Consider the following 22735-nt stretch of genomic DNA (forward strand, 5'->3'; position numbering starts at 1 on the left):
GTCATACCCTTCACAAAAAAAAAGTGGAATTAAAATGGTAAGGGGACACTGGGGGCATCTAGTGTTGAAGTGAGTGAGTGACCGTAATGACATCATAAACAGTGAAATATAATTAATCTGATAATGTATACGATGCAGTGGACTGGAGAGTAACATAAATTAATTATTACACCCTAAAAGTGTGTAGTAGAAAGACATGATAATAATAAAAACACTTTTTATATAAACAAAAGAATGTGATCTTAAACATTAAATCATTTGTTTTCATGTGGCCTATTAGTGTAATCCCTCCAAGCATATTCCATCATTCCAGGAAAGGTTAATGTGACTTTGCAGTATCGATACCTACTCAAATAAAGATCTAGTTTTATCTAGTTTTAGTATCTGATTTTCGATACCTGTGACAGCCCTAGTAGTAGGGCATAAAGTTACACCATGTACAGTATATAACTTGTCTCAGTGGAGATTGCTTTGACTGGAGAGTTCCAAGTTACGCATTTGTGCAATTGTAACGTGTGGCAGCCATTGAATAACGTTAACTTGATGTTTGTGTCGGTCTCGTGTTTAGTCACAGTACCTCTTTACACAACAACAAATGTAAAAAGTGTTGCTGTTCACTGTATGTTTACATTCTTACTGTGAAAGGAGTAGCCTAGCTCTCCATAGATCTGGCCTGGTGGCACAGCTTACTTGTCTCCGTTGAGATAAGCTTAATGTCACACTGTGGAACATTTTCATGGATACAAGCAAGCCTATTGAAGCGACAGTGATGTCAACACACAGGCACATATCTTAGTGCCCTGTTACAGAAGAGACAAAACTGCATTGATCAGTTCATTGTTTTTCGTGGATCTGTGGCCTTGTCGCTAGGCTATTGTTACACTGCTTTTATTGTGAAGCGCCAGAGCGGAAGCAGCGCGTGTTCGTGCTGTGGCCGTGACGCAGCGCTCGCGGGGCTGCAGTGCGGACAAACAGCAGCTCCGCTCAGCCCCGTTTCACCTGCTACTGGCCCATCATCCTCGAGCCACGGAGCCGAACCGTGTTACCGGACTGTGACACCGGAGCAGCCCAACCACGAACCACGGACGCACGGACACGGACCAGGAGTGGGGCCCGGAGCGCACTGTCACAGGGAGAGGCGCGCGCTCCGTGGGCTTGTTTTCTCCTCGGGGTACAGCGCGTTGTGGGACGGGGGCCACGGGGCGGGATCGTGGTCTCGCGGACTCGGACCGGGTGTGATCCGGACTCGGGCCCCGCGCGAGGCCCCGCACGAGCGCAGGAACAGTGGGGTTTTTGGACCAGAGCGCTGTGTGCCGGAGCCGAGTGCCAGATGAGGATCACCAAAAGGCGGAAAGGGAGCGGACGGTGCGCCAGGTACTGCCAGGCCTCTGTGTGTGTGTGATTGTGCGCGTGCGTGTGCTGCGGGATTGCGCCGTTTGATAGTCCTGGTCTAGACCTGGTTCGAATCAGAGTTTCTCCTTGGTGTAGTCCTTGATGGGTGTTGCTTGTATCCACTTAGCTCGTCATGGTTTCTCCTGGCTTAGATCTTTGCTTTAGTCCCACACCTTTCATGTCTAGTCTTGGTTCAGTCCTGGTTTGGATCTGGAGTTTATCTTTAAACATATCCAGTGCAGTCTTGGTTTAGTCCTGAAATATCACTGTTTTAACGTGTATCGTGTTTATGTCCTTGGTCCTATTATTAACCATTGTTTATCGTTTAGACCTGGTTCAAGCCTTGTCTTAGTCCCGCTCGCATCATGATCTAGTCCTGGTTCTAGTTTAGTCCTGGTTCGGATCTCGCCTCAGCGCTGCTCATGTTATGTTTAAGTCCTAGTTCTCGCTTGTTCCTCTTGTATTGATCGTCCTTTCTGCCCTGTGGTAGTCATAGCCCTCCTTTTTTCGGTTTACGCCTGGCTTCGTCTCGTATAACCATTGCATTTAGCTCTAGTTGAAGCCCCCCTTTGGTTTGGCATTTAGTCCTGGTTTAGTCCGGCTTTAGACCGTGCTGAGTCCTGACTCGTCGTTTAGTCCTGGTTTAGTTATGATTTATTCCAGGTTGTTGCTCATTTCGGACGCCGTAGCCCTCTGCACACCCCGCTGTATTTCGCTGACCAAAGCTTCTGTGTTCAATGGGGACTGCTCAGTTTACGCCTCCTCCATTCAACCTCCGGTGCACATGCCTTGTGCCTTGACCGAGTCCTCGTTTAGACCGAGTCCTGGTTCAGGTCTCGGACTCGAGTCTAAAATTAACCCAGCGGGACACATTAGCGTGAATTCTGGAAAAACGGAGGCAAAGGAGCAGCGCCCCGATTGCATCACTAGGGCCACCACTATAGACCTGGTTTAGTCCTGGATTGGTCTTGGCTTAGAGCTGATTTGGACTCGTGTCGGTCCTAGTTTTGTCAGGTTCAATGCTGTTTTTTTTTTTTTTTTTTTTTTTTTTTTTTTTTACACCATAAAACAGTTTTTGGCTCGTTTTTTTCTTGGGATACTCCTCGGAGGCAGTTATTTATTGATGAACAGGATGTGGCGCCGCGCATGCGCAGTGGCGGTCCATGACTGTGCACTGCAGAGGAGGGCCGCAGCGGACTAGGCTCAGCTAGGACTTATATAAGATTCTTCTAGTCTATAAGGCCGAACCGGGCTGGGACTAGAGACCAGGATTAGTCTAGACCAGGAGTAAGTGTTGGACTGTAAAAACCAACAGGTTTGAATGGGCTGAAAATATTACGATACTGTGTGGGATATTTAACAAACTCTTGGTGGGATAAATGTCATCTTGGTTTTGATTTAGGACCCAAATTAGGAGTGTGCAGCTAAGTATAGAACTATAAATTGTGAGCCTTGTAAGTTTAGAATTGACCTATAAAATTAAAGTGATAAACCATAATCAGGACCATGGACAGAGCCACTGTTGCAATAACAATCACTTATAGTTCTTGGTGGGACAGTTATATGTTAAAATAGGGTGTGTTGACACTTGTCCTGGTTTTGTTCTGGTTTATAGCCCAGTTTAGGCCTGAAGAAGGTTTTATTTGGTCCTGTTATAGTCCTGGTTTAGTCGCAGGTTAGTTTATTTTGATATAAGTTTGAACATGCCTTTAAAATAAAGCCAGATTCTGAAGAAAAATTATAATTAGGGTTAAATACAGTATAAATAAGATGATATGTTTATGTTTTTCAGATAGTGGTGATTCAACCCTACTTTACGCCCAGTTTAGTCTCTTGTAGACTTGGTTTATTCCCAGTTTAAACCTGGATTTGTCCTGGTTTAGACCTGGTTTAGTCCTGATTTAGACCTAATTCAGTCCTGTTTAGACCTAGTTCACTGACATTGTTATTTTAGTATTTAGTACCTAATATATATACAATTTTGAGACTTTGCACTCTTGTTGTGATATTTAGAAAACTCAGTGAGACAAAGGCAAGTGATCTCAACACAAAGGGGAACATGGATTTTATAACAAGATCCTTCTAAAAATGGCCCAAGGCAAGAGAGATACAGGGCAAGGATCAGGACCATGGACAGAGCCAAAACCAGGACTAAGATTAGAAGTTTGATTGTACTAGACTAAATGTGTGGGTACCTTTTTATTTTATTTTTTATATATTTGAATAACACATTTTTGGTACAAGTGTAAGTGTGTAAGTGTATAAGTGTTTTTTATTACCATCATGGTATCAGAATCGATATTGAGTATCATGTCTATGCCTTAGTATTGAAATTATGACTTTTAATTCTCCTTAATCATAGTTAGAAAATTGTAAAAAGAAAAAAAATATATATGTATAGACAGAGGCAGTGTTACAATAAAGGACTAGAAACTATGACTAGACTAAAGCAATAGAATTATTAGTTGTGTAGAAATGTGTATATAATCTTAAACCTGCCACTTCACAGTAAACCAAATTACCCTTTTTGAAGACATTTGAGCTTTGAGCTGAGTGTGTGGAGTTTTTCTACTGGAGAGAAATATGTAAAGATGACAATCAGGACCTTGGACAGAGACATATGAGTGTCTGAATGTTTAAAGGGCCTATGTTGCAATATTTTTGAACTATGCTATAATATTGTTTACTCATTACAAACATGGAGTTGTGTGTGTGTTTTTTTTAATAATAATTATTATTATTATTCACACATGTTCAACACAAATCTTGCATATTTAACCTCTCAAACTGTAAAATCTCTCCTTGTGATGTCATTAAGTGGTAGTGTAGGAAATGCTCCCCTCTGTTTTTAAACTCCATACACCTTCATTAGAATCATTTTGATCATTTCAGCCCTGGATTTGCCTAACTTTGAAGTTACAGCTATTGTTTTAACTTCATTAAAACTGCTTCACTCCTCGGTGAACCAGCAGATATTAGAGATTTTTTAGTGACAATCTCAGCTGTACAAAAGGTAAAACAAAAAGCAACAGCTTAAGGTTATTCTGAAGCATTATACAGTAAAGCTGTTCAAATGAGGCTACAAATATCTGTTCACCTTAAAACTACGACTGAATGACATCACAAGGTGAAATGGAGCATTTTGAGCTTTGGGGATGCAGACGGAATAATAATGCAGGATTACCCAAACATGTTTGAATGAAAAAGAGCAGAATAGAACTCCAGGTTTTTCAAGAGGTAACAGAATTATAACATGTCTAAAAGCTCACATGAGTCAGTTTTGCGAAATAGGACCATTAAATTATGTTTGTGTCATTTCTCATGCAGTCTGTTAACCATCAATTTGCATTAAAGCTCTAGTGTCATACTAGAATGTTGTTATCTCATCAAAACAAAAACAAATGCAGTTATGTTTTGTTTCATTCACACACATTTGAGTAACCCTTTATTATTAGTCTGTATACATCTCCAAAGCTCAAAATGCTCACTTCCAACTTGTGATGTCATGTATTGGTAGTTTTCGAGTTAACACCTTTAACCTCTTGTTCAGTAGAGATTGGGAATTCCAGGACTAAATGAGTATCCAAATTATTCCAGTGAAGGTGTTTGGAGTTTTGGAGTTGGAGTTTATTACCACATTACAGCACAAAGTAGAACAGAGTGTTTTCTGTTTGAGAGAAGAACTCTGGAGTCTAAATATGCAGGGTTTGTGTGTTAAACATGTGAATAAAAGGAAACACAACTCCAGTTATGTTTTCGATGAGGAAGTGACATCATAACATAGATCAAGAAATAGCGTAATATCGGCCCTTTAAAGGGAAATAAGGGGGAGGAGAATTTCCAGTAAAACCTCTTAAAATAAGAAGTACACGAAACAACAAAACATTTATCAGAAGAGTTTTGAAAGATGTGTGTGAATGTACGATGTGTGTGATGTAACTGCTGCCCTCCTGTGGACGTGTGGCATAATTGCTTCCCTCTTGTGGCCACTTTGGTGTAGTGTTGTCACCTAACAAAAATATCAAACTCAATACTACGGAATGGACTCGATACTCAATACCGATTACGATAGTACAATGAAGATAAAACACTCCTAGTTTAGTAACAGAATGTAATTTTCATACACAAAATAATAGTGCTTTCTGTTACCATGAGGTCTTATACTAGGTCTGATTAAGCTCAAAATAACACTGAAAGAGCTCAACTTCTGTCCTGTGAATGTAATTTTTTGCAATATCCATACTTGCTCAAATTGGTATCTAGTTTTGATATTACTTTTGACAACCCTACTGTAACTGCTGCCCTCTTGTGGTCTCTCTGGTCTGTAGGGTAACTCAGGAAGGGTTTTGTCACGCTCAGGATTTGTTGTAAGCCGTCAGGTTTTCCGGGAGCTCAGAACTATGGTGAGCCCGTCTCCTGCAGCCGCTGTGTCCATGAGCAACACACTCCAACTGTCGAGAGCAGTGCCAAAAGTAGCCAGTGTGGGGCAGCAGAGGGCCTCACATTGTCACTTATATCACACCTGGTGAGAAAGCTGGATCTGGGGCAAACTGGGGAGTTGTAAGTCCAGGTTCAGTTGGATTTAGTCCTGGTTGAGATATACTCAGTGAACTGATTACTTTGCAGCTGATGTCATCAACATTCCCAGAGGGTGTGATGCTAACTAGAGGCACTGCTCTTTCTGAAGCTCTGTTACTCAAGTTAGTCTTTAACCTGATCTTTGTTTTCACCACAATCTGATCATAACCCGGAATTTACACCTGGAGTTGCAGTGACACGTATACGCACATATTTTAAAATGTGTATCATCAGGATGGTGTATATTCTCACTTTTGAATTAATTACATTTTAAAACTATATAAAAGTTGAAAGAGGGATGATGCTTTGCAGCAATAACAAGTCGTGGCTGCTCTCATTAATTAGGCAATTTACCATCTAAAATTCAGTGTTTGAATGGCATTTGCCTTTTCCTTAAGTTGTCCATGTAAAATTTCTCTCATGACTATGAAACTTTCATTGTCCATCACGAGTCATTACCCAAGATCCTGGATGTAACACACATTGTTTATGCAACTGTATTTTTAGAGAACTTAAAGCTTGGAGACACGCTGCTGACACTGAAAAATTTTAACTCAGCGACACATAGCATAATGGCATCTGTTGGACGCATGTATGACGTTGCTGGTGTAGATTGTTCTAACAGTTAAAATGAAAAACGATACCTGTGCATATGCAGTGCTTACCTGCTGTTCTGGTGTAAATTGGGGGTAAAAAACAAACTTAACTAGGACTACAACAGGTGAGCTGATTTTTGCTGTTAAACAAGTCCCTCTCAAATAACATTAAAGTCACATTAGTCAAATATAGTTAGTCAAAATAGTAGCATTTTGTATAAAATAGACAAAAAAAAAGTCTTCCTTCAGTGATCATTTTGCTGAGAGGTGCTGACACAGGTCCAGTTTTCTCACGGTCAAATGAATGTAACATGTTTGGAGGATTGTGGGACCTGCTGCTGCTCCTCAGGTCCTGGTTTGGTCATGATTTTGTCCTGGTTTGGTCCTGGACTGAGACTTGGACTGTGTTGATTGTGGAGACCCGGCCGTGGTTTTAAAGTGGCTGTATCTGCAGAACACGCCTGTCATTCCCAGGGTGTCCAGCAGGGGGAGTATGGAGCCTCTGGTCGCCCTGGAAACGCAGCGCGCCTGAGCTGTGCATGCTCCAAAGACATGTGACATTGCCCTGCATGGAACGGCATGGCGCTGACTGACACGCTTCAGGACGGGAGAGGGTTAGCCTGTTAGTCTATTAGCTTATCCACTCGTTAGCCTGTTAGCTCCTGTTAAAATATGATCAGCGTTACAAAGTCTTAATATTGAGCCATGTCTGTGTGGGTGGTGTGGGAATGAGCTAAACTTAAACTTGAAAGTTAATCAAATACAACACTAAGAATCCTATGCATTTCAGAACAGGTTTGTAGACGTCTAAACTACAGGTTAGCAGCTTTTACACAGATTAAGACCCCATGAAAACACAGAGGGCATCTAACACGCAGGGTCATTTCAGAACATGTTTGTAAAGGTCTAAACTGCAGGGTTAGCAGCTTTTATACAGAATAAAACCACAGAGGCACAGGGAGGGCATCTGACACACCTCCTCCCTTTAGCATACATCAGGTCAGACAGAAACTCGATTGGTCAGATGGACAGATCTCTTATTGATTGTCAGGGGAGAGAAGGTCCCAGAAGTGACTCAGCTCTGGTTTGTTAAATGCCCATCTGTCAAAAAGCACCAGCCAAATGCGGAGAGGTACAATATGGAATTGTAAAAACTAATAAAGGAATTGTACCTGATTTTTACTGTCTTAAAAATGTGGACATAATTAGTTAATTCATAGTTCAGGACCACAAAAGTAAAACAAAACTGAAAAGATGAGAATTAATGGTCCTATATTACACAAAATGGATTCTTGTGAGTTATTAGCCATGTTAAATGTTTGGTTTCATTCACACATGTTTGAGTAACCCTTTATTACAAGTCTGGCTACATCTCTAAAGCCAAAATGCTCTGTAGCGGTAGGATTCAAGTTAACGGCTACTTTTTATCTTTTGTTTAATAAGGATTGGAAAATCCAGACAGGAAATCATCCAAATTATTCTAGTAAAGGTGTATGGAGTTTAAAAACACAGTGGAGAATGTGGAGTGTTTTCTGTTTCAGAGAGGAACACAGCCTAAATATGCATGGTTTGTGTCTTAGACATGTGTGTGAATGAAACAAAACAAAACTCCAGATGTGTTTTTGATGAGGAAACAATAACAACATAGATTGTAAATTAGCTTTTAAACAGACTGAAGATCTAGACTGAAGAGGAAGTTTCAGATTCTGCTCCAAGCACTGCAGGAGTCTTTGACTTCACACTCAGACATATTGTTTGTCTGAAGTGATGTCCCACATTTTGTCTCAACAAGATTTCACAAATGAGTTTCTTTCCTCTGTGAAATGAGGGACTGCAAAACAAAAATAACAAAACAGTAGCATTAATCTTACTGTTGAAAATGGATGATAGATTTGAACATTTAAGACTTCAGATGACAGAGATTCTAAAAGTATGCGCCAGTCCCAGCAAAGGGAGTCAGCACAGACACTTTTCTTATTCTAAATACTTGAAGGCGCTCTACAGGATTTTTGCTTTCTTAAAAAAAACTACATATTTAGGTTGAGTTCTTCTCCCAGATGGAAAACACTCTGTTCCATGCTGTGATTACATACATAATTAGGTAACAATAATGGTAATTGTGGCACTTCCCCTGTGCTTTAACATTCTGTACACCTTCACTAGAATCATTTGGATAATTTCAGCCAATCTCTGCTGAACTAAAGGTAAATGGTAGCTGTTAATTACTGCTTCATCAGCATCATAAGCTGGAACAGAGCATTTTGACCGAAGGAGATGCAGACAGATTTCCCAGACTGGGAATCAAACAAAACGCCGCTCTGTCATTTTTTGATGATTATCACATGGCTTTAACCTCACAACAATGCATTTTGTGTAATTCTGGACCTTAAGAACAGTTTGTAAACATGAGATTAGAGCGTCCACTCCACAACGTCCAGTAGGAAACAACAGAGACAGGGCATGTGTTTGAGCTCAATGGGATCTAATGAATGGAGTTTGCTGGTTGATTGTTTGAGACTGATCTTGGTTTAGTCTGGTTTAATCCTGGTTTAGTGTCAGTTTAGTCTTGGATTTGACAAGTCCTGGTCTCTTCTGCTTTTTGGTGCAGACATGATATTTGCTCATGTTTTCTGCAAATACCATCACACACCACGCACTGACCCTGCCCCCAAACCCAATAACCCACCCCCAAACCAAATAATCCCACCCCTGATTCCACAAACCCCTCTGCCGCCACTTTCACATCCAAATTTCAAAATCGATCGCTGCCCAAACCATTCATCACACCAAATGTTCATACTTATTTTTACTATTATTATATTTACTATATATCTGTATCTATTGTCCCTGATTTTAAATAAATCATTACTTTCTTTCCCTCTTTTAATCCTAACTCCTTGCATTAAAGTGGGACTAAACAACTAACCTCCATCTACAACCACATTTCAAATAGATATGAGGTAGACACACACACACACATATGCTATGGCAGCCAGGCATTTATAATCAGAAAAACCTGACAGTTTTGAAGGCAGCATACACTCAGTACTTGACTAGAAAGATGCAAATGTAGCTAGTTTGCACTGAAATTACCAAAAATGTCTCCCCCATAAAATTCTAGGAATAGTAGAAAGCTATTAAAACCCCATAGCAGAAAAGTTGATCTAGTGTTTAGTTCCACTTTAAAGACTGCAGATTTGGCCTTTTCATGTTTTTGCAGTACAGCCTTCTGTTTTGTTTCGTATTCTACACATTTTGTTTTCTACTAATTTACATTTAGTGGGAGTTATTTATTTATTTATTTTTACAAAATCTTTTCTACTCTATTTTTCAAAATCTACTTTCATCCTGCCCACCTTCCTTATTCAGTCCCACCCTGGCTCCCTCCTGAGCCCCTCCCCAATCCCCTTAGCCTCGCCCCCTTTGGCCTGTAGCCTGATCAGCTCAAACGAATGGCTTTTTTTTGGCTCCAGTCGTTTGTAATGCCTGAAAAAAAAAAAAAAAAAAAAAAAAAGAAACACACAAAAGAAAAACACTGCTGCATCAAAGTGTCTTTACCAGATTTGTGTCTTTGGTCTGCCATTTTTGACTGTGTACGGAAACCCCACATGGACAAGTTTCTGTTTCTATGATTCAAAGATAACCATAATGAATGTAACTTTATTTATACTAAAGGTGTTTTCTTTAAGATACTTTAAATGGAAAAAATGTCTCTGCAAGGCTCCCATACTTGAATGTCCCCCAAAAGGGGATAGCAGCCAGCAATTGCAACTATGTCAATTTATTGCAATTATGTCTGATATTACATTGCATTTGATAGAAAAATGCTTAAAAGAATTTAACAATAACATAGAAGTTAAAGTTGTTTAATATTTTGCATGTGAATATTTGAATAGCATTACAACAAACCACATTTCTTCTAACTGACCCTAAAATGTCAATAAGATTAAAGTATAGTTTGAGCTAAACTATGACGGTGTCACTGTGACCATATGAAAGGAACCTTTGATTAAGTTCCAATGAAAGCAGTTTGTCCATGTGGTGTTGCTGTACCGTGCTGTCCAAAATGGCGGACAGACACATGACGCAGATCAGGTAGTGCTCCAGGTTTCCTTAGTGCTCCTCTTACATGCCTCTCCTGTGTTTGTGTTGTCACTGTGTGTGTGTCGTGTGGCAGATAAATGGCTCGTTTAAGCTGGGAGCTGCTCGTGTGCTGTCCGGGTGGCAGATGCAGTGCCTAGTGCCCGGTCTCCAGGACAACAACAACATGAACGGCAGCGGCTCTGAGCAGGCCGACATCCTGCCCCCCAATTGCATGGTCAAGGACCGATGGAAAGTGGTGAGTACAGACAAATCTATTTATTTATTTTTGGAATAGGCCACAACCTGTCAGAAAAAGTATCATTCACTCACCCATTCTGTGTACGTTTGTGGGGTCCCTCAAGGCTCAATACTTAAGCCATTATTTTTTTCCCTTAAATAAATGATAAAAAAGATTTATTCCAGTATGTTTTTGATGAACCTTTACCATTTTAATTAATGTAATTTGTCTGAAACATTTACAAATGTGTACACTGAATGGACATTATAAACCTTTTAAATTATCTAGAAAATAAATCACATAAGGCCCTATCTCGGGTCATTCTTTGTGTTCAGATCAGGAAAAGCACCTGTGGTCTTTCAGGTTTGTGCCCCTGTCTCAAATCTAACCTCAACCCTGTTTACAAATTTTGTTTACAAAAGACCCTAGGCTTAGACTTAGACAGAACCCTAAGGAGACCTAGTCCTCACCAAATCCTTTCTTTAGGCAATAGAATGTGATTTTCAACATTGAATCATAGTACTTTCTTTTGTGTTGCAATGTGGTCTTATATCTGTGTAATCCCTCAGGAGTCCAGGTAAGTTCCATAGTGGTCCATGGGTGTATACTTGTCTGTGTGGTCTGATACTTGTTCTGATACAGCTCAAGTTCAAGGTAAAGGTATTCAGGAAATATTCTTTTCTGTCCTGTGAATGTTTAATATCGATACCTGCTAAAACTAGAATGTAGTTTCAGTACTAGTTTTAGTCTCGATTGGTATCAGATTTTTTATTCTGTTGATGAAACTATTCCTGGTGTGTTGTCTTGTGCAGCTGAAGAAGATTGGCGGTGGTGGGTTCGGGGAGATCTACGAGGCGCTAGACCTTCTGACCAGAGAGAATGTTGCTCTGAAGGTGGAGTCGGCGCAGCAGCCCAAACAGGTGCTGAAGATGGAGGTGGCTGTGCTCAAGAAACTGCAGGGTCAGTGTCTGCTCTTAATCACACATCTCACCCACACATCTCAACACTTGAACAAGTCTAAGTCTAAGCCACATATCTGAACACTCAATACTTACTGTTGTCTTACTGCTGTTGTATTACATGGAATCAAATGGAAACAAAAATGACCATGAACATAGATATTTCTCATATTTATTATTATTTGGTACCACTTTATAGTAGTCACACCTTAGTGAATTAGTTTTAAAAAGCATGAATAAAGAACTCATAATGAATAAAAAGAGCACACCACAGAAACAAGGAGTATCTTAAGAAATCTTAAACCTCCAATTGCAAAAACTGCAGCAGGGTATGGCTGCAGACCACAGGCTATAAGTAGTGAGTGCACCTCACGTCACCTGTTTCCTGTCTAGAGTAAAACTAGAGTGAAATGAGGGTGAAGAGTGCAGAGAGACATTCGGGAAAGTGAACCAGGAACAATCTCACAATACTGAATCTTTTTGAACCATTCGTAATAAAAGTACTTGTTCATTTTGGATTAAGTCTTTCTTTTGTGGTTTATTAAGGTTAATAATAAACCACAACCACATTTCAAATAGAGCTGCTAAACTGGGCAGTACCTGGAGGACTAAAGAAAAGATTGAGGTGGATGAGGGGCAGTGTCTGGAGGTATACACAGTTCAAACTCTGCCATCCACTCTGCTGCCAGAATCAGAAAAACCTGTCTGTAATCAGGGCAGTCTTTCGTGATGTCACCAAGTACTTAAAATCGCAATTAGGCCTGTAACGATAATCAATAAATCAATTAATCGTACAATAACTTTTAATGAGCTCGATAACTTTTCTGGCAACTATAAATTCTATTTGCATGCGTGTTTGTTTTCCTCACTCTCAAAGAGACTGAATGTTAGAAGGCTTCTATCGCTCTCTGACTCCTCTCGTTTAACAAGCGTAATGAAGCTTGAACCAAAGTGCGCTGTGTATATTAACACAGCGGATGTGCGAGTAGCCTGAGTGCAGAAAGTGCCGCTGTCTGTGTGGCTAACATGAAGCCGCAACACAATCTAGCCCCTCTGTCAAAACACAGTGACAGTTCATCGTCGTGTGCCAAAACAAGTCACGATGCCGAATCAACACTGGTGAGTGGGACACGTCTCAACAGCCTCGTGTGTCAAATGCAACGAGAGCGCAAACATCGAGAAGAAATGTCTCAAACCCCAGCAGCCGACATAAACCCACACCTGAGCAACAGAACAAGCCTAGCCCCCAGGAGAATCCGAAATCCACTGAAATCCCACAAGACACCGACACGATACCAGACAGGACAGAGGCTCTTTCATAGAGAAACACGATCCTGTGTTGCGGTTAATACAAACACTTCAAGATCAAAATGCAGAGGCTCACAGCAGTAGCAGCCACAGAGAGGGGCCACAATATACCAATGTAAGTCAATGACAAAAATAACTTTTAAGGGCAATTTTGTTACAGTCAGAGACTTAATAATCCATTTTATTTATTGCTTTGGTTGTATTTGGTTCAACAATATTCAAGTGCATTTTTGTTAACAAGTCCTTGCTGTAAGCCAGACTACATTAGTCTAGTCCTATGTTAACAAGTCTGTTTTATTTAGGCCTATTGTTACCTCCGCCAAGGAGGTAATGTTTTTGCCGGCGTTTGTCTGTTTGTTTGTTTGTTTGTTTGTTTGTCTGTTAGCAACATAACTCAAAAAGTTATGGACCGATTTTGATGAAATTTTCAGGATTTGTTGGAAATGTGAAAAGGAAGAACTCATTTCATTTTGGGGGTGATCCGGAAGAAATCCTGGATTCTGGATCACTTTGAAATTTTAGTTAACATTGTGGTAAATGGGGCCAAAAATTTAGTTTCTCAATATCTCGGTTAATTATTGACCAAACCCCATGAAATTTGACTCAGGGATGGACAATGGGATCCTCTTTCATATTCCAAAGGCTGATCTGGATCTGATCCAGAAGACTGATTTTATCGCAATTTATATAAAAAATGGGGGTAGTCCTTGGCGGAGGTCTGCGCTCTCTGAGTGCTTTTCTAGTTATAGGTTGTCTTACAGTTCCTGTATTAAATGTTATTTAGAAAGTAAGGTTTATTGATCTTTGAAAGGGTGCATTTGCATTTTTATTCCATGGTCATTATATTAGTTGAAATTGGTCTCAAAATGTCAATATTATCGTTTATCGCAATAAATTCTTGGTCAATTAATCGTCCAGCAAAATCTATTATCGTTACAGGCCTAATCACAATAGCCACTGGAGACAGCACACACATTTTTAAGTGTTTTTGACCAGAAAGCAGCAAAATGATCTAGTTTGCACTAAAATTAAAACACCATGATACACAGTTAAGTAGCGAAGAAAAGTTTATGTTCAGAGGATTAAGGGGGATCTTTAGATAGATATATAGATTTACTTTAGACTTTCTTAGTCCAGACAGAAATTTCATAGCTGCTAGCTACCAGACTAAAATGGATGGGTGCATAGATAGACAATTTAACAAAATGTATCATTTTTAGAATTAACCAAATGGGACTAGCTCTCCTTTACCATGAGCTAATATAGTATGTTGTGGGGTTCTTTGGTTATTACGGAATATGTTAAATCATGTTACATCTCACCCTGATCATTTATGTTTATTTTTTAATTAGCTGATCAAAATATCATTCAAACTTCTAGTCCTCAGTAATGGTTTTGATTTGGTTCAATGCAGTTTTCAGTCAAAATTTGCATTAACAAAAATATCTTCCAATGGTAGAAAAGATACCAAACTGTGGTGGTTTCAGAGCCATGTGCACTGAGAGGTGAAGCGATCCGTAACAATTACATAAGAACCACTGGAGCCAAGGCTGTGTCATGTGACCAAGATCAGGCCATGTGATTGGTCGGTTTGTGAGTCACTGATGATCAGCCACCACATTTCTTATGCTTCATAAAATGCTCCTATTTCAGTCTCACCTCAGAGGGAATTTATTCCACTGTAAAACTGTATTTCAATACTGTGTTTTCTGCTTTTTACTTTTAAGCAATTGACCTTTTAATGGCAAATCATATTTAAAATTATAGTGTAGCCATTTCTCAGTCTCTGGGTTTTCATAGATGTTGTGTTAACCTCTGGCTTAAGAAAAAGAAATCCCTCTAAAACCATCTTAGACAGCAGTGTGGGCAACTGGTGTAGTGACAATACAGCGCCAGTGCTTCTCAACTTGGGGTCTCTGTAGCGGAACATGGGCTTATTTGCAGGTTTTGTTTCAAAGTTAATAAATCAAAGTACTTTGCTTTTATTTTACCATGTGACCTTATATCTGAAATCCCTCAGATGTCCAGATAGGTTCCATAGTAATCTACAGGTGTATACATGCTCAAGATCATTCTGACGCTATTCAAGAAAACTTCATTTCTGCCCTGCAAATGTGACTTTTTTTTGTAGTATAGTTTCAAAGGATCAATGCACAGTATGACAATCCTAATTTGATATAGCTCTTCTGTTGTCAGGTAAAAACCACGTGTGCAAGTTTATTGGCTGTGGACGAAATGACAAGTTCAACTACGTGGTGATGCAGCTGCAGGTGAGAATGTTATTTATGATACCATTGATGATTATCTTTATTGGGCTGTTTGGATTTTCTCAGATTTGGTCCACTCACACAGATGGTTAAATTTATCTAACCCCAATTTTATGTCTGTTGGGGTCAATATGGAAACAACACATAAGATATTCTGCGTTCATGTGGGGTTGTGTGGGAGTTGGGGGTTCCGTTTGCATTTATGTGCTTTTATCGCGGGAAAGCCAAGGTAAGCGGCATTTTAGACATAAAAAAAAAAAAATTGTTGTGTTTATTGCACTGAAAAGCATAGAAACACCTACTGTGAGTGGGCTTGCATCTCCACAAACCTGACTCTTACTTGGCCTGGAGGAGGGCCTCATCCTGCTTGTTTCCATGGAAATATTGTTTCATTGGCTTGAATCTTCCACAATATGGCATAAAATGTGTATCTATCTCCATGGGGGATGTTTCAAAGTATGGCCATCTGAATGACAGATAAAACTTGTGCTTCATTCAGGTGCATTTTTCAACTTTGAAAGATTTTTCCTGAGATCCCAATGGTCACATATGAACAGAGCAATAGACTGCTGTATTTGATTATGTTCAGGAACATTACTTTTTATTTCACTCTAGTGTTGTTTATCTGTGTTGATGTTTATCTCTTCTGCTGTTTTTTACCTCTGTATTGTTTTGTTTGCATGTGTTATTGTTTTTCTGTGGTGTTGTTTACCTGTCTGTTGTTGTTTACTCCAGGGCCGTAACCTGGCTGACCTACGGCGTTCTCAGCCTCGCGGTACCTTCACCATGAGCACAACACTGAGGCTCGGCAAACAGATCCTGGAGTCCATCGAGGCCATTCACTCTGTGGGCTTCCTGCACCGAGACATCAAACCGGTCAGTTCTGGTAGACCTGGCCTATAAGCTAAGTGCTCATCAATCAAATTTGTTGCTAATGCAAGCCAGAAAGGTGGTGCCTGATTGTTATTAATGTTCATGTCTTGATTTACGGACAAAATCGTGAAATATAAATACCAGGATAGTGTAGAGCAGGTTAAACAAACATTTGAAGGTCTGAATGATGAGTTGTTAGCAGCAGTTACAGTGAGGTCAATCTGCTCCCATGCTCACTTTGATTTGGAAAGCAGTGGCTCGCTATGTCCACTTGTCCATGTATATTATACCCATGTATATACTCTATGATCCTAAACATGTACAATACCATTATTTAACCAGGATATAAAAAAAAAAAAAAAGATTTAAAATCTCTTTTGCAAGAGAGTCCTGGTGGCAGCAGGACACAGGCTCAACAATAACGCACACATACTCACACACATCTGGATTAATGCTGGTTTAGCCCTATTTTAGTCTCACAACATTGTATAGTCAATGTGAGGTGCACAGTTGATTTGGTGTTTTTAATTGGTATCATTTACATAATTCTGATAAAAATTATTTAGTTTTTTTTGTTTTGTTTTTTCCAGTCGAACTTCGCGATGGGACGTCTGCCCTCCACCTACAGGAAATGCTACATGCTGGACTTTGGTTTGGCCCGACAGTACACCAATACCACTGGGGAAGTCCGACCGGTGAGAAATTGCTTTAGACCTGCTTTCATCCTAGTTTAGACCTGGTGTAGTCCTGGTTTAAACCTGGTTCAGAACTGGTTTAGACCTACATTTTAGACCTGCATCTTAAGTCATCTTAAATTCAGGTTTATGCTCGGTTTACTCCAGATTTAATGCTTTAAATTTGTGTTTTTTCCCACCTGATGTCATTATGCCTGGTTTTGGACTTTTCACTCATTTTGTTTAAGTTGTAGACTTTATTTCCAGAATATGTCACTGTTTTAGTGGAGGTTTGGTTGTTCTTTAGCCCTGTGTTTTAGACTTGAGCACTTTTAGTCCTAATGTAGATTTGGTTTCTGTTCTAGTCCTTGTTTAGTTCCAGGTTTTGGCCTTATGACCTGATGAAGTATAAACACACCCTTGTCTTTATCATAGTTTAATAGTAGACTTCAAAAAGCCCTGTTTAAGTCTTGGTTTAGTTCCAGTATAGACCTGGTTTAGTCCTGATTCATCCTGGTTCAATCCAGGTTTAGGCCAGGTTTAGACCTGGGTCAGACTTGGTTTAATCCCGGTTTAGTCCTGGTTTAGTCACGGTTTAGTTATGGTTTATCCCTGGTTCAGATGTCGTTTAGTCCTGGTTTAGTCTTGGTTTAGTGTTTACTCCTGGTTTAGACCTGGTTTAGACCTGGTTTAGACCAGATTCAGTCCAGGTTCAATCCTGGTTCATTCCTGGTTCAGACCTGATTCAGACCTGGTTTAGGTCTATTTCAGTCCTTTTTCAGACCTGGTTCAGTCCTAGTTCAGTCCTGGTTCAGTCCTAGTTCAGTCCTGGTTCAGTCCTGGTTCAGTCCTGGTTCAGTCCTGGTTCAGTCCTGGCTCAGTCCTGGCTCAGTCCTGGTTTACAGTGTTGTAGTGCATTTGGTGCATTGCAGTAACACAAGGTCAGTTTTTTAAAGAGGACGTCCACTTCCTGTCTGCATCAGAGCTTTTAATTTTAAAGTCATCTTATGGATTGATAAATGTTTAGTGATAGGAAAAATATAATTATAATACAAGACTTTTATTTTGAAGGTCACTTTAATTCTCTCATTCAACATGAGTCAGACCTATTTTTAGAACTGTGAACACTTTGGTTTGAGATTGGTCCTGGTTTAGTCTTTTATTAGGCATGGTTTAGACTTGGTTTAGCCCTGTTAAATCCTGTTTTCCTGGTTTAACCCTGTTTATAGTCCTAGTTCAGTCTTTTTTTTCATCCTGATCTAGTCCTGGTTTAACTGTGCTTTAATACGATGTCTACTCTAGACCTGGTTTGGTCCTGTTATAGTCCTGGTTCAGTTTAATACCAGTCTAGACCTGGTCTAGCCTTTTTATAATACAGTTTTTATACCTGGTTCAGTTCTGCTTTAGTTCTGTTTTTAAACCTGGTTCAGTCCTGCTTTAGTCCAGTTTTTGTCCTTGGCTTCATTAATATTTTATGTCCTCTGGGACCTCCTTCACTTCCTGTTTCTGCAGACAGGAAGTGCTCCTGTGTCAGCTGACCTCTGGTCAGATTGGATTTTTACACACTATGAAAGAGATATTTTGAGGGATAAATTGATGTAGAGATTATTGAGTTAGGTCATTTAGCTCCTTGTTTATTTTTTCTTTGTTTGTTTGATTAAAAAGTATCATAGCTAAACTGTCCATCTGGTTTAACAATGAGCTGGAGCACACGTCAGAATTCTATTTTAGTATTCATATTTTAAATGTCAGACTGCTGATTTGTCCTGGTTTGAGATTAAAGGACCTGCACCCTATTTCCATGAGTCAACCATGAGTCAATAACCTGTTTTAGTTTTAGTGATTTCTGCCACAGTGATTTTGCACCATGACACAGAAACAACTGTTTGGGGTAGTGTCACGCAGCTATTTCTTTATAGTTTGTCAATCTCTGCCTAGTATTTGTTTTTTGCCATTCTTGGAAATATACCGTGACACAGAATGAACCTAATCTGGGTTAGGGTCAGGCAGTTGGTTTTCCATGATTCTTTGGAACAATGTTATTGATAGGAAGAGAAGAGGAGACCCTGTCAGGAGCTGTGCTAAAATGCTTTGTAAAATTAATAGATCATGTTTTACTGTCTCCATTTTTTTTTATTTAGCAGCTTTTACCATACAGTGTATTAAAAGGGAAAGGGCATCAGGCTTTAAAAAGGGTATTATCAGTATTGCAAAAATGGGTATTAAGGGTATTGAGGGCTCCTAACATGTTATAACATTATTCCCTGATCAAAAACATGCCTGAAGAGGTTTAAAATGTCATCCATGCATGTTTGAGTAATTTAGCAATCTCTCCTGCATCTCCAAATACAATTTTTAGCATTAGCATTTTATTGTTAGCAGTACAATCCTATCCAAAGCTCAGCCCACAGCCTATGTCACCCACAACAATTTTCTATACACATACAAAAGCAAGATACAAAATAATACTCTACAACTTCACAAACCTGATGCAATGTACAATAGTAGCGGCATCCACACCAATTGTAATGCAATAGCGCTCTGACGGGGAAGTGAAACTTATTAAACATGTTGATTTGTTGTTTTTTGCAAATACAGCATTTTCAAAACAATAAAAGTTAATATGATGATCTAAATATGTTAAGTGTATAGCTATTAATATACCACAGAAGTAAAATATCCCCTCTTTAGGAGTAATTTGTTGACACTCCATAAAGTTCAAACAGATGTTGCTAAATGTTCCAAAAATATAAATATGTAATTGTTAAATGTTTTTGAAGTCACTGTCTGCTGTTGATGCCTGTTTTATTTGTTATATTTTCAGCTTCTTTTGAGTTGTGTTCAGTTTGTGTTGTTTTTGTTTTCTTACAGTTGCTTTGGAGTTATGATTTTGACGTGCATGCCTCCGTTTCTCCATCGTCTCCTTGGGGTCCGGGATGTGAGTGGTGTCAACGGCGCAGAGCTCAAAATGGCATCACCAGAACATTCACACAAACAAACAAAATAAATTAATTTGAATTAACGTAATTATAGAACTAAAATTTCGCACTCGATGTTGATACTGAGGAATAGACTCGATGGACACACCTGCTCACCCACTGCACCAGACTAGACAGGGACCAAGGAGCTCGTTCTCCAACAGGCTCCTACAGCTCTGCTCAAACAGTGAGAAATACAGTACTACATTCACACCATACTCTTTGATTCCTTGGTATCGAAATCGATTTTGAAATTTTGGCATCGTAAACATAACCATTTTAAGTGAAGATAATTGTCCGAATGATTAAAACTGCATTTCCTGCACACATTTACCTCAAAATATTCTCCATTATAAGTATGATACTATATAATTTATTTCTTATTGTCAAAAAACAAAAACAAAACAAAAAACAAACAAAAAAAGAAACACAGTTTAGCTTGAGGCTGTGATGTTCTGGTGGTTCTCCTCATCATTTTGTTCATTTTGTTTTACGTTGTCTTATTTGATTTATTTTGATCCAGAACTAATTATTTTCATTATGTATTTATAAATATTGAGTATTGAATTATTTTCTATTTACCAGAATATTAACAGTAAACATCTTATGCTTTTACTGAACTTTTCATTTCTTTACGATGTCTGACTGTGTTTTTTTTATTTTTTTTATTTATTTTTTTTAGCCACGGACAGTGGCCGGCTTCAGGGGAACGGTACGATATGCTTCAGTCAACGCTCACAAAAACAAGGTAATTATTTTGCATGAGGCTGCCAATCTTGACAGTAAATACGTTCTATAAGGACAGAGAATTGGTGCATTGTTGATTTGTTGGTGCACATGAAAACTGAACATTTTGCAGAAATCAATCTACTTAATATCATATTTTACGGTGAAGTGTTTCTCAAATTCTCCACTGAGAGAAATGAGATTCCCACATTTCCGGAAGTGCCACTAGAAAGAAAGTGCTGTTTAGAAGAATTAAAGACAAAAGTGGGAGCACCCGAATAAAGTTAATACTGTTAAAGCAAACGTCTTTGGGTGTCACTGTGGACACTGAACAAAAAGATCAAATACAAATAAAAACAAGACAGAAAGCAAAAATAAATACAAAGTAGCTAGTAGGAATAATCTAGAAATACTTGGCATAATCTTTTCATATTTATTCTATTTGTATCAGTTAATGGTAAAAATTAAAAATTTTATGCAACTTCATTTTATAATTGTCCAATATTCTTTTTTTCTGCCAAATGTATGTTCCAAAGCTGCCCCTGATATCTCCAATAGAATTTTGAAGATAATTTGCATAGTTTTGTTCATCTCAGTCCAATATTTCTGAACAGTGTCACACTCCCAAGCACATGATAATGATGTGCTACCTGTCAACCCTAGTTTTACCTGTACTTGTATTTCCCTGTGAATATTGTGACCTTTGGCATGGGATTATTAAATACACATTTTTACAACAAAATTCTTTCCAAAAATTAGATTCTGTAGTTTTCCATTTTCATCTGTTAAAACATCCACATTTTTCACTCTTATTTTTAGTACATCTTATAAAGCGGCTTTCACAAATACTAATGCATTTATATAGTTTTAAAATGTTTCCACTGGAGAGTTTTGAGGATTATTTAACCTCTCCAAACTCAGCAGAATATCAGCATATACAGGTGTAGTACCATCTGCTGTTGTTTTTTAGAACTACATGATATGATTGATAAGACTAACGAACCAAGGCTTGGGTGCACCAAGTAGTGTTAAAAAAAAAAAAAGATAAGTATTTAACCTGGTTTTGTTTCAGGAAATGGGTCGGCACGATGACCTGTGGTCCCTGTTCTACATGCTGGTGGAGTTCGCAGTGGGACAGTTACCATGGAGAAAAATCAAAGACAAGGTGAATACTAGTATGCAAACATTATGTCCCTAACCTTATGAGGGCTCCAAAAGTGAGATTTTTCATATATTCAAAAGGGAGAATCCACAAATGTTTTCTGATCATTTCTATTAGTGACAATGTTCATTCTCCCAATATATTTTCATCCATCCATCCATTTTCATCCGCTTATCCGGGGCCGGATTGCGGGGGCAGCAGCCTAATCAGGGACTCCCAGACTTCCTTCACCCCAGACACGTCCTCCAGCTCCTCCGGGGGGACCCCGAGGCGTTCCCAGGCCAGCCGAGAGACATAGTCCCTCCAGCGTGTCCTGGGTCTTCCCCGGGGCCTCCTCCCGGCGGGACATGCCCGGAACACCTCCCGAGGGAGGCACCCAGGAGGCATCCGGAACAGATGCCCGAGCCACCTCAACTGGCTCCTCTCGACGTGGAGGAGCAGCGGCTCTACTCCGAGCACCTCCCGTGTGACTGAGCTCCTCACCCTATCTCTAAGGGAGCGCCCAGCCACCCTGCGGAGGAAACTCATTTCGGCCGCTTGTATCTGCGATCTCATCCTTTCGGTCATTACCCAGAGTTCATGACCATAGGTGAGAGTAGGAACGAAGACTGACCGGTAAATCGAGAGCTTCGCCTTTCGACTCAGCTCCCTCTTCACCACAAAGGTCCGATACAGCGAACGCATCACTGCAGACGCTGCAGCGATCCGCCTGTCAATCTCACGTTCCGTCCTCCCCTCACTCGTGAACAAGACCCCGAGATACTTGAACTCCTCCACTTGAGGCAGGGACTCTCCACCCACCCGGAGAGGGCATGCCACCTTTTTCCGGTCGAGAACCATGGCCTCGGACTTAGAAGAGCTGATTCTCATCCCAGCCGCTTCACACTCGGCTGCAAACTGC

General features: G+C 39.7%; 1 protein-coding gene across 2 annotated transcripts in view; it reads left to right on the top strand.

The window, feature by feature from the left end:
• The first annotated feature begins 947 nt into the window (after positions 1-947).
• ttbk1a (tau tubulin kinase 1a) overlaps positions 948-22735 on the top strand; it is a 57096-nt gene continuing 35308 nt past the window's right edge. For both annotated transcript variants that reach the window (XM_055158190.1, XM_055158191.1), the window contains exons 1-9: positions 948-1374; positions 10744-10905; positions 11700-11847; positions 15351-15424; positions 16157-16297; positions 16885-16989; positions 19814-19906; positions 20629-20694; positions 21745-21837. In XM_055158190.1, the coding sequence (XP_055014165.1) occupies positions 10795-10905; positions 11700-11847; positions 15351-15424; positions 16157-16297; positions 16885-16989; positions 19814-19906; positions 20629-20694; positions 21745-21837 (831 nt within the window). In that variant the 5' untranslated portion in view covers positions 948-1374; positions 10744-10794. The remainder of the gene's footprint in view (positions 1375-10743; positions 10906-11699; positions 11848-15350; positions 15425-16156; positions 16298-16884; positions 16990-19813; positions 19907-20628; positions 20695-21744; positions 21838-22735) is intronic.

The sequence above is a fragment of the Boleophthalmus pectinirostris genome, unplaced genomic scaffold, assembly GCF_026225935.1.
Source record: "Boleophthalmus pectinirostris isolate CB_2022bp ecotype Guang Dong unplaced genomic scaffold, ASM2622593v1 HiC_scaffold_22, whole genome shotgun sequence".
NCBI lineage: Eukaryota > Metazoa > Chordata > Actinopteri > Gobiiformes > Gobiidae > Boleophthalmus > Boleophthalmus pectinirostris.